Raw genomic sequence first — 12,766 nt, forward strand, 5'->3', positions numbered from 1 at the left:
ATTAGATTTTTCGAAGTGTTTGCTAAAAGGCGCGGGGCCAACAGATACCTGTGTGAGTCTAGGGAGCAGACGCTGTTAACAGTCCATCTTATCTCCGAGTTCATGTTGTGGGCGTGTGAATATTTGCATGTGTACGCGACTTTACGTTTGAAGAGAGGTTCAGTCTCACGCAGGAAACACGGTATAGTGCAATGATGTTTGAACGTTCTCGCTCGCGTTTCATTATTACAAAACTTCTCATAAATATGAAAATGAACCGAGCAGACGCGTGCTCTGCAATCAAACAGGTGAGTGATAAAACTCACGTGACACTGTTGGAATAACTCCTCGTGCTGGCCTGCCTGCCGCCTTTCTTCTGACTTATCGTGCCACCCATCCTGATATTCCCTCTTCCCTCCGGTCGACGGACGGATGCCTCGGGGACAGCTCGGTAGGTAGGTAACAGTATCGCTCTGCAGTCGGATTCCTTCTGCCTTGACAGGTGGATCCTCCCTCCCTCTGCTTTACAACTCCAAAGTCTCCTCCCTCAACCTAACTGCACTTTACCAGACAAAAGATGTGCGATCCTGTGGCGCAATACAACTGGGAGGGATCGGCTTCTGTCCTCTGAAGCCTGCTTGTTTTGGGTAGAAAGTCTCAAGCCATAAAAAGATATTGTGAGTCATGAGATAAAGTGGGATGTGGTTCAGGGCTTTTGAGAGATCTGGCTTGACCAGTTCCTGACGCTGCAGAAGAACACAGAGCTACTGTTCTTTCAAGTGCTGTTCATAGTGTAGTTTTTCCAGAAGTCATAATGCATAACATGTGAATCCATTGGGGAATAAGTCATCTGATTTAAGTCGCGTTCTTGGCATGTTTACTACAATAATAATAATTAAGCTTTTTGTTTTGTTTTTTTTTTGTTGGGCATATTGAAGGCCCGTTAAGATGATTTGCACACAGCGGTTGTGCAATTTGTACGACATAAGCGACACCGGTTCAAATTAATCTTGCGGTAAGAATATACTTTCCCTCCCGAGGCAACGCTTTCTCCTTGAATTGAACTGTGGCAAGCAAGTGGAGACAAGTCACAAGTTGGAGCTGAAACAATGTTTAGGTATAATCCTTCTCCAAGACGCACTTTAATAATAATCTACTTAAATATGCACGCGAGATAGATGCTTTTATGTTTTCAAGTCTGCTACGAGACACATCCCTTGGATAATTTTGGCGAGAAACAAGGATGAGCGTTTTGAGAACATTTTACACAGTAAAACACCACCACTGCCGTGCCTAACTTGTATAGACGCCTTGTTCGCAGTGGATTCTGGCTCTGAGCCGTTCATGGGCCGAGGGTCAAGGAGCCAGAAGAGGTCAGCCCCTCTCTCATTCCACTCATTGCTCCGTGTCGATGCAACCAGACACACAGACTTCAAAAAGCTGGCGTTTGCATCCGACATTGCATCAGAGGGAGAAGAGTTTCTAGTGTCCAACAGCTTTTAATCTTGTTGACTGACATGACCTATTTATGGATGATGAATTGAGGGATTTTGTTTTGTAATTAGATTCTTCTATGTCCAGTTTATTAAATTAAATCAATAAATTTAGAACAAACACACTAAAAAATTCTGATTAAATTAAATTCAACAAATTCAATTCAATGCTCAGTCTTTCTTTTCAATAAATATAGCTAAATTAAAAAAATTAAATTCGATCTCCAGTAAGATGCACACACACAAAGACAGTTCAGGAACAGATAATAATAAAAAATAATAATAAAAACCTGAAAAACAGCACAAGGTCTTGGCCTGTCCTTCAAATTCATTAGATCCCATCAAGTGTCTGTGGACTGATCCACGGCTGTAAAATCTTTGGTTGATTAGACATTTTTTATACAGTATATAAATATTTTTTCCCCACAAATTTAAATTTCTTTAAATACACATCAACATGAATCCAACATGTTGTAGTAAAGGGATAAATGGAGGCAGAAGACGTTATCTTTCAGTCCACTCTCATTCAATGATACAGGAGCTGTCTCAACAACGCACTGTTTCACACAGAGCGCGACACTAGTAGACCTGTCAATCTAGGCCTCCTGTATGCAGTAGGCCCCGTCCCCGCCCCCGTCACTGTTCAGCCAACCACAAGATCACATATTATCCTACTCAGTCCCCAGGTGAAATCTGTGTATCATTTGAATAGCTTAAAATTTAATGCAAAATCACAATAATGTATATTTATAAATAGCACTAGGCCGAGTTTAATATAGAAGCCATATAGTCGGTAGGGGGTCCCTACTTAATCTCAGTTTGGGGGTCCTTGGCCTGAAAAACGTTGAAGATCCCCGTCATATTGCATTGTGTCGTATCACACTGTATCATGGACGTAAACAGCAGTGGACAGGGTGAGTGATGATAGTCACAAAATGCAGACGATAGGTGTACAAACACACCGGAGGCCTTCCTCTGCTACAGAAGGCCATGTTTCTACATGGCCTGGTGATTCAAATATATTATTCATAGACAGAAAGGAAAATAAACCCTAACTTGAGAAGCAACGAGCACGCATTTGACCGTAACGATGTTTGTTAGTGAAGTCACATGCAGTTTCTCAGGTTTCCTCTCTTATTAACAGAGTAATGCAGTAAATCAGCCAGAGTCAACCTTTCGCTCCACTCTGACCACACCACGAGTGTTTGTGTTCATTCTGCGACTTCGTGTTATCCCAATCTCTGCATGTGCCTGTGAGCCCATTGAAAGGCATGAGACCAGAAGTGACAAGAGAAGCAGCCCTGTGTTGACTCAACGTCGCCCGTGCGCCTCCCCTGCTTCCGCCCCGGTCACGTCCGCGTACACAGCTGAATCTGAGCCTTCTTCAAAAGACAACGCAGCTCCCTGGCCCTCAGAAAACGTACTATTATTATACAATTTTGAAACTTAGTTGTGACTCAAAAGAGGTATTTTCAAACGAAGAGAGGAAAAGTCAGGAAGCGGGGGTTTAACTGCTTCCACAAAGTTCACAGGCTTTTTCTGGGGCCAAGAGGAAATAAGTCTCATTCCAATAACATTCCAGCATCAATACATTGTTCACATAAGGAAACGAGCTCTCACAATATTGAAAACCAAATGACTATTTGCGTAACAGCATTACGTAACCTCATCAAGGCTCTCACTTCTGTTTGTGTCTTTGACTCAAGTTCTCCAAACTGAATGGACATTCCAACCAAACTATGACTTCCTCCTGGCGAGTGACTCAGTAAAAGGCACTGCTTGAATGTCTTCCACTGCTGGCCTTTCCTGCTCCCAGCCGGAGCCTCTGGGTGTGTCTCCCTCTGACCTCATCTTCCCAGAAAATCCGTCAGAAAACCTCAGCAGCCCCAGTTTCTCCCATGATACCGCCTCTGTGCATGTCAACTACAAAAACAAACCAGGCAGTTTATAGAAAAACATCTCACTATGCTCATTACGTCAGCACCTCAGCGCCTGTTCATTCAACCAGAGCATCAGTCTGACTGGTTACTGCTGCCCACTGTGAAAACGTGAAACAGGACAAACTCTCAAGCCTGATTCTTACAGCTCTTGTCGACATTCTTCCAGTTAAAATCTCTGTTACTAATTCTTCCTCGAGAGCAAAAACAAATCGGTCTTTCCGCGACCTGCCTGTTGAAGCAGGTTTCCACAAGAGAAGCATTAATGTGTCACACACACACGCACGCAAACTGCTGGGTTGACTAGAGAGGGGAATTATAGATTTGTGAAAAGAGGCTTTTGTTTTCATGCCAAAGACAATAGCTCCCCGCATGGCAGCAGGACCTTTAAACCCGACACAGCACATTCAGTGAGTCACCTGACGCGCTCGTCCAGAAGTTAGCGCAAAACAAAATCAAACATGTACCCTACACAAAACCGTTTAGTGTCATGAATAACGGTGCAGCTCAGAGTGTGAATCTTACCTCACTTCTCCGAGGACCGACAGATCTGCTGGGAGGTTTGAGTCCTTCGCGGAGCAGTGGATGTCAAAGACAGACGTCCCGTGTTGAGGCTGTGTGGAGTTGCCGCTTACTGAGTGAAAAGTCTTGTTCCCTCGCTCTGCGTGGCGGAGCTTAGTCCATGTGGCTGGATGGGAAATGGGAAATAAACTTTCTGGGCAGGGAGCCAAGAACAGAATGGGTTTTTAAAGACACAGCAGTTACAGCGCTATATATGGTTCAGTCACACTCCACCGCAGTCCAGACGCACTACATCTAGATGGAAAAGGGACGTTGTACACAAGAATTTCGTTGGTAATTCCGTCTTAAACTTTTTGAGGAAGCTGGCCAGAATGATTCTCAGTATAAGGTGATAATAATCATTATTAAGTTCACACAGGAAATTATTTAGTCTAGATAACCAGTATAGTTAAAAATCTAATTTTCCTGGTGCCTTTTTGTTCGGCCAGTTTAAAGAAACACACAGTTTGGTATCATAATTTAACAGTTTTAGTGGCTGCAGTAATAACTGGGATCGCACAAAATAGAATCAACACACTTTGATCAATATAAAGGGTATACGCGTGACGTCACAGCCCGTGAAGTCTCCATGGTTACGGCCACTGAGTGGCAAAAAAGTGACAGTTGATCATGGAGATTAGCAGCATTAGTTTGAACCACAGGCTTTGATAGCGTCTAAACTGTAAAATTAATTTAAAAAGCGTGAAGAGATGTTGTGCGATTGACTGTTCCAACAGATGTGAAAAGTAGTCGGAGATATATTTTTACAGATTCATTGCATTACGAATAAAACAACTGGAATCCAGGCGCAGAAACCTGGTGTTGTGGTTCACATTTAGTGTTTCAGGTAATATTAACTGATGCTGTATTTTTAGATGAAGCCATACCTTAAGTTGCTTCTTAGGTCACGTTCGTCCATGTTGTTGTTTCGGCGCTGACAGTAACAATTTCAGTCCCAACCATATAGACCATAACAATAAAAACAATAAACGGAATATTTGCGAACACTCCTCGTCATTCTTTTAACGTCCGGTCAGACGTTACAGTATCGTATGGCTAATGTTACTTCTCAGTAAAGCTCCGCTAGCATTAGCATCTTTTATTTAGCTACATTTGTATGTAACTGAAATTAACTAAAACTAACTGAATCTGAGACTAATCCACTTTTTCCAAATCCATACTAGTTCGTGTGGATCATTGTCGAGTTCAACTGCCCTTAATTAGATCTGATAATCCCCATTTTTCCCGATCTCGCTGTACTTACCGCTACATTTCACCATGTTTTGCCACTCAGGGGGCGTGGCCCCGGGGGTCAGTGACGTCAGTGCATACCTTCTATACTTTTGTTGCATTTTGTATAAATGCCAATACTTAAACATTTTTTAATTGTATTCTACTTTTCTCTCCTTATCTTTATCTTATTATTTATCTTTTACACAGTCCACTCTTTATTGTTGTTATTTTTCTGCCCCGAAGCATAATGTTGCAAACTGCATTTTCCCCAATGTGGGACAAGTAAAGGTTTTTCTATTCTATTCTATTCTATTCTATTCTATTCTATTCTATATACAGAGTGTAGTTACACATCAATGAGCTGGTGTCTCCCTCTAGTGTCTTTTCACGAGAATGCAACTGCAGCAGAAAACCTCAACATACTAGAAACATCTGCCGTTGTGATTAAAATACATAACTAACAACAGCTTGACTTGATAGTATATGACTAACACATTGCTGTGTTATGCTTTGCGTGCTTCTGACAGTCAAAGTTTTAAATCAGCACATGCAGCAGCCTGCTGAGGTTACACCATGCAGGTATTGAGGCCAAGGCAGTTTATCAATCTCTGTGGAAAAGCTACCTGCAGAGGCTGCTGCTGCTGCTGCTCCACAGAGGCATTAAGAACATATTCACTACAACTGCCCTGCAACACCCACTGACAGGCCTAAAGCCAATAAAAGAATAATGACGCATTATGAAAAGTAATGGGTTCCAAAAGAGACCAGAGTTAAACCCTTTTGTTTAGTTGTGATAATGTAGATTAAATGCACTTAAAGCAAATGGCTGGCATAATGCGGACAGAATGATTATCAGCGTAATAGCTTTATCTACCATGAGTCTACTCCCTCCGGCTCAGCCACTGCTTCACATCTAAAGGAATTATTGGTGCAATTCAATTCTCTGTCACCGTACAGTCATTCCTCACCACACCATCTAACTATGTTTCACGAGGGAAATGTGACAGCTTGTGACTGTGATTCATAAAGTCATCAAAAACTCTTTAAGCAAGCGGCGCCGCACGGAGCCTCTGCAGGTTGTAGTAGAGTGAAGAGTGGACTAAAAAGGTGTGGTTTCCACTTCAGTTTGAGATGAGATCATCGACATTTTCTCTTCCGCCGATACCTTTTCACAGTGAATTAACAGAGGTCGGACTTGATGCATCCTTCACTAACCTCCTTTTATTCACACTGTAACCTGGCAACAAGCCACTTGATGATTTGCAGTCACATGCCAGCTTCCCTTCACCATGGCTATGTGCATAATGAGAGATATGTCCAGTCATATTATGTATTTTAGGCTTAAACAAGTATAAAACAGGTGGTTATTTGAGTGTGGCCAGACTGTGACTAATGAATACATATTTTTTTTCCCATACTTCAATGGCAAGGCGTATAAAATGTAAGTCTGATATAAGAGAAGTCAGTACATCTGGTTAGAATATCGCCAGTAGATGAAGGGACTACACACACAGTTTTTATGAAGCACATTAGAAAGGTTTTAGGGTGATTAAATGTTGCCCATTTAGTTGCAAATATTCCAAATGACATGACATACTGCAATAGTTGTGTCCCTGGCCTTTTAAATGCAACGAGGGAATATGTGAATATTCACATGTGATCACCTTTGACGCTGATGGAAAGAACAGCAACCAAGGACCCAAAGGTGAGACAGGAGTGAAGCTGTGAGCTGAACGCATACACAACAAGCTGACACAAACTGTACTGTAGCTCTGTGAAGCCAAGGGACATTTCATTAAAATATCAGTTGTAATATAAAACCAAGCGGCCAGTAACCAAAACAAACTGGATACACAGGCTATTTGTCAGAAAATAGATATAATGTTGTAATTACAAATAAAAGATATCCAAAGTTAATATGCAAATATGACACAGGTTTACTTTGCAGGATACACTCTAATGTTAAGAAGCCTAAAGCTAACATCTAGCGGTTCTTTTGCACAATAAATAATTTATTTTTACACCAGAATCCTTTATGAAAACATACGAATAAATGGTACTGTGATTCCCATTTCAAATCTTTGTAGCGGCAGGCTCCTGGGTTCACTGCCACTATCCTGCGTGTGTGTGTGTGTGTGTCTATGGATGTGATGAGGACGTTACATCACTTGCAGTGCAGCCAGACGCCAGCAGCAGCATCCAGCTCGGAGGCAACGCGGCGCACAACCCCAGCTGGCCATATTGTGCACCAGCTCCTCGCAAACCGCCTGCGTCACACCTGAAAAAAAACACACACACACACACACAGAGCAGCGCAGGAACAATAGAGTCAACCCATCAAGACGAGTGCACAGATTCAAAACGCGACTCGACTGAGCTGGTAAGTGTTTCGATGCGTTAAATCGTGCCTCTTTTTTTTGTCACCCCCACAGTGATGCATTATTCCCATTATGTCGAAGCACTGCGCGTCCTCTCCTGCGCTTTTGTGCTTAGGAGGCCCACATAGCGCCGCGCACCGTGCGCATCATTTAGTTGGATCCGTGCTGCTGTTTTCACATGTGGGGTGAAAAAAAAACAGAAGGAAAAACAAAACACGCGTTTAGGATTTCTCGAACGGTTTGTGTGTTTCATTCAGCGGCAGGACGATCGATAGGAGTCGATAGGTTTTCGTGCATTATTAACGAGCGCGCGTTTGTCCCTCCAGGTTGGCGTCTCTTCGTGCTGGGAAAATGGTTAAACTGGGGAATAATTTCAGCGAGAAAAATAACGGGAAGGTGGTTTCTGAAGACGGATTTGACACCATCCCTCTCATAACACCATTAGATGCCAGTCAGCTGCAGTTCCCCCCACCAGACAAGGTAAGGTGTTAGATATTTTTTCCATTGATTGCATGAGTGAGGGGCCCAGTCTCTTTTTTTAAAAAACAAAAACGTACTTCATTTCCATTGGTGCAATTAAGGGTCACCAATATCTTTGCACATCTATCGTTTCTGTCTTTAAAAATGCAAATAATTTCACTAATCCAAGTCTCATTTCCCTCATGAAGCTACAACTGCAGTGTGATTGGATCATATCACATGCATGCATATGTGTGTGTGTCTCTCTACCAGGTGGTGGTGAAAACAAAGGCAGATTATGACGGCGAGGGCAAGAAGGGAAAGCTACGATCTCCCAAAATCGCAGAGTTCTCCATAAGCATCATCGAAGGCGTATCTGAGCGACTCAAAGTAAGAGTAACGTCCCCGCCGGCCGTCTGAGCTTCATACATTACCCCCCATTTACAACACGCTCTTCCACACGTGCACATGCCCGAGGCAGCTGTCTCACCCGCGGCTCCGGACATTTGTAGCTGCCATCACAACGTTCCCTCTTGAGTCCAAGTTGCGGCTTCTTCGCTCAGGTCTCCTTCATGTCATCCTGTCAGGCTACACAGGGAGACATAATGCACAATGATTTACTTAACCCCCCCCCCCACATCTCCCCTCACCCTGCCCTGAAACTCTCATTAATTCAGCTGCTGCCATGGCGATGGCCTCCAAATGGCAGCATCTCTCCCACCTCCTTTAACGCCCCCCTGGTCTGCAGATGCGTATCTCACCTCCGCACGTATGGAACAGCCAACACACGTGGCTTTTGTACAAGAAAAAGCAAAGACACAACCAAGTGACCGAGCTGCAACTGCAAACAGCTTACCCTTTGGCTTTAAAATTCATGAACCTCCATAGTGTTCTGCGTGGAGGCTGAAATGCTCTCCCTCCACGTTTGAAATCAACAGGTGAAACCGTCCCTTTTATGCCGTGTCAGGCTTCATTTACACACCTTTAATTCTTAAACACCCGAAAGGCGAAGACGTGCACCGCCGTCTCCGAGTGCACGGCTCGTCTCCTCACATCGGCGCTTTGAAAGCGCTGCAGGCAGGCCTTTCATCGCAGACAGCCTCTCTCATAAACTCCTGTTGCTTTTCCTTTGTACATGCTGTAAAATGTCCCTTGCAGGAACCAACCAGCTAGATAAAAAGAATATAATTTCACTCGTGCTGACACTCACTGTGGCAACAGTACTCGGATGCTCCCCATCCACAAAGTCCTCTACATCATTATATACACAATAATGATGTAGCGGCACACTGCGTCTGTGTTGCAGCTGTGTAGTCAAACAAACAGCGAGGGGGCCGTTTCCAAAAAAAAAAATAATAAAAAAAAATCCAATTTCTTCTACATCATTCTACAAAAATGCTGCGAATGATCGTATAATTAATTCACGATCTCTCACAAAAATAACTCGGGAACATCTTTTAACATATTTGGCAGTGCTGAGGCGTTTTCTCTCACACTTCCTCGTCTCTTCCCTCTCCTGCTGCCCAGAAACACCAGTAGCTGTTACATAACTCCCCTGAGAGGTGAGAGCTGGGCTGTGCAGATGGTCACACAAGCCATTTGCTTGTTGAGTTACTATATCGTTAGCCTGATAGCATAATCGCCTAAGTCATATTTGAACGTTTTTTTTGGAAAACCACAAATTTTCAGCAAGCACGTTTTATCGATATTTAACTGTAAGTTAAGTTATGCTATTAGGCTAATGATATGCAGAATATCTCATAGCTGTAACCTGTATCCACATCCACGCATTTGTTTTCTCTCTAATCAGTATTTCAACTTAAATACTACAATCTTATGCTGCTGTTTAACCTTCATTATGAAGAGATAATGAAGCGTTCCAGTCTGCTCACTGGTTTTCCTTTTAATAACGGGTCTAAATGAGCTGTCACATATGCCGCGAGCCTTGTTGTGCCGATTAAGTCACTGTTGCACATCCCCTTTAGGTGACCTTGCTGGTGATCTGTGCCCTGGCTTTCCTGGTGTGTGTGGTGTTCTTGGTCGTCTACAAGGTCTACCAGTACGAGCAGCCCTGTCCTGACAGCTTCGTATACACGGTAAACACCTCTTTGTTGGTGACAGTGTCCAAATGTTAACATCTGAACATCACGGGCAGACCTTTGTTCTTTGTGTTGCAACAGCTTTGTTTCCAATAACTCTAACGTGAGCAGTCATATAAGAAAAGGTATGCTCATATTACAACTAGACTTTCAGTTTTTTAAGTGAGATTAACTCTTTATTGTCTCCTCAGATATGTTTTTTTGTTTTATTTTTAATCTTAATGTGAAGGCGACATTTTAATCATATTGCTACTGCCACACATGGTTAGCCAATGCAACTTTTTAGAGAGTAAAAACATAACGATTTTCCTATTCCTAATGAAATTAATAGAAAACACACCACAGTGGTTTTGGTGTCACAGCCTTACTGATCTGGTATAATCACTAGGCACTAATGACGGCTAATGTCGGTTAGCTAGTTGTAGCATGTATGTTAGCTAGTATTAGCATGTATAATGCACATTATAGAGTCTGATATATTGGACTATATATATATAGATCAGAATAGAACAGAGTAGAATAAAACTTTATTGTCCAGCCTAGGTTGGGTAATTATTTGTTTAACATTTTGCACCATAGCTCACGTGTCACATGTGGCGACATTGTGGCTGCTGCCCATCACATGTTAAACATTCTCTCTTTAAAACTGCAGTATTTTCTTGTTTTATATATAATCCATTTTCACAGGCGTCTGTATAAATGAGATAATATGATTTAGCGTGTGCTGAGCCTAATGTATATTGTGCTCTTCTGCTCTGATGCTAAACAGCACAGCTCCACTTTAAAAGCCTTTTTTACTTTGCAGAATTTATTTATATGTTCCTGAATCATAATGTCGCCCCCCATTTGTGTTCACTTATTACTTACCCGCTGTGCAGCTCGAGTGATTTATCATCTCTCCGTATGTTAACTCTCTCGTTCCGGAGCAGCAAGGGCGCTGTATGCCGGCCGGGCTGTACGGCAACTACCCCCCTCAGGGCCCTGGGGGCCGCGGACACCTCTTTACCCTCATCAACCGCTACAACATGGCCAAGCAGACCATCACTCGGTCAGTATCTCCGTGGATGACCATCATGTCTGAGGAGAAGGTCACCCAGCAGGAGACGGAGACTGCCCAGAAACTGGCTTAACCGACCCGGGATCGGGAGGTGGCTGCCCCTGCTGCAGAAAGATAAATAATATGGTTGTGCCATTCAAGCAAACCTCAGAGTCCCGTGACTTTCTGTGGGTGAAACTTCTCTTGCCCGAGGTGCTAATGCTGCCTTGTTGATATCATTTTGGCCAGCTGATGAGCACCACAGCAGGAAATCTGTGGAAATCTTCAACATTTTTCAAGTAAAGTGAGGTTTACAGTTGGGTGGATTCACGGTTTGTTTGAATAGCATATGTTGTTATTTATTTACACTTTAAAACAGAGTGGTCATCGTTGTGTAGGAAAGGCCACAGACACACGAACACCGATACACACACTCACACTCACCGTCTTTGTACATACACATATGTAACAGAACTCACAATAGTACTCAGATTGTGAAATGACTGTGAACCATCTCGTGTCTGCGTCGCTTGGTTTAACTCACATGCACGCACGACTCCAATAACAATCAGTTGGCTTTGATTCGTCTTTTCCCGATACATGAAGTAGTCCTGATGGAGCGGGCCAGACCCCTCGAAGGTCAGGCAGGTGGTACATTTCTCACTAAGTTTGCAGCATATATTGCCATTGATGCCATCTGTGTGAAAAATATTTTACTTTTCATGATATTGTGAAAAATTGAGGCTTGACTTGATAAAACGTACCAGCGAAAAGAAAAAAAAATGTTTTAAATCGTGTTGTTTTGAGTCGGCCCACACTGCTCTCTGAATATAGTCCTGTTAAAGGGTTTTTAGTATTTAAGTCATCGGATCTTTTTAACAGACGTTGATTGTTTCCACTCATTTGAACTCTTGGTGAACACCATGTGCTTTTCTTTGCTGACACGAGACTGATTTACTATTTTCTTTTCATAGCATACATTTTATGCTATCGTACTGAATGTTTTTTGCATTGCTAGTGAAGCCACTGTATTGTGCAATGCTTCGCATTGATTAACGTCACTATCGGCGGCTGTTTTCAACCGTCACAGATGCTAGAGTTAGGTTGGTGTAGTGAAACAATCTGACAGTAGTTGCTTGTCTCGTTGCTTTTTTCCGTGTTCGTCATTTAACTGAACCTGTCACAAATTATGTACCTTTTCAAACGATGTAATGATTACCATTGAAGTGCATTTGCTACATAAAAATGTAAAATGAAAATTGAAATAAAGTGCCCACATTTCACACAGACGTCCACGTGGAATCCGTTTATATGCAACACGCTCAGCCGTTAGTTCAACAGTAAGTCTCGTCAGCGCTGCTGCAGCTCCTCCAGAGCTGAAAATAAATATCGTTAATAGCTCAAGTTCCCTAGAGTTCAGCTCAGAGAAAAACTCTTAAAGCACTTTAAAGCTGTCAGTAGAACGGAGGTTAATCCTAATAAACAGATTAGCAGAACCATCAAGAGCCAATATCTTCTTTTCCTTAGTTGTGGCTTTCATACTAATTCATTATGAAATGTTTTATATCATTTTTTAATTACATAAGTCATA

General features: G+C 42.6%; 2 protein-coding genes across 4 annotated transcripts in view; one reads left to right on the forward strand and one right to left on the reverse strand.

Moving 5' to 3' along the window:
• Positions 1-5,257, reverse strand: part of tacc1 (transforming, acidic coiled-coil containing protein 1) — a 30,412-nt gene extending 25,155 nt beyond the window's left edge. For 2 of the 3 annotated variants that reach the window (XM_047583350.1, XM_047583348.1), the window contains exons 1-2: positions 5,235-5,257; positions 3,935-4,097 (exon numbers count right to left, since the gene is read on the reverse strand). In XM_047583350.1, coding sequence (XP_047439306.1) covers positions 3,935-4,097; positions 5,235-5,250 — 179 coding nt within the window. In that variant the 5' untranslated portion in view covers positions 5,251-5,257. Of the gene's footprint in view, positions 1-305; positions 507-3,934; positions 4,098-5,234 lie in introns of those variants that run through there. The other variant, XM_047583351.1, reaches the window with a different exon arrangement.
• Positions 5,258-7,400: 2,143 nt separating this feature from the next.
• On the forward strand, positions 7,401-12,458 carry LOC125006767 (neuronal vesicle trafficking-associated protein 1-like). Its single transcript, XM_047583127.1, has 5 exons — positions 7,401-7,583; positions 7,908-8,061; positions 8,314-8,430; positions 10,026-10,136; positions 11,069-12,458. Exons 2-5 carry the CDS (start codon positions 7,933-7,935, stop codon positions 11,267-11,269), a joined length of 558 nt encoding a protein of 185 aa, XP_047439083.1. The 5' UTR covers positions 7,401-7,583; positions 7,908-7,932; the 3' UTR covers positions 11,270-12,458.
• The last annotated feature ends 308 nt before the right edge of the window (positions 12,459-12,766 follow it).

Source organism: Mugil cephalus, chromosome 4 (genome assembly GCF_022458985.1).
Source record: "Mugil cephalus isolate CIBA_MC_2020 chromosome 4, CIBA_Mcephalus_1.1, whole genome shotgun sequence".
Classification (NCBI taxonomy): domain Eukaryota; kingdom Metazoa; phylum Chordata; class Actinopteri; order Mugiliformes; family Mugilidae; genus Mugil; species Mugil cephalus.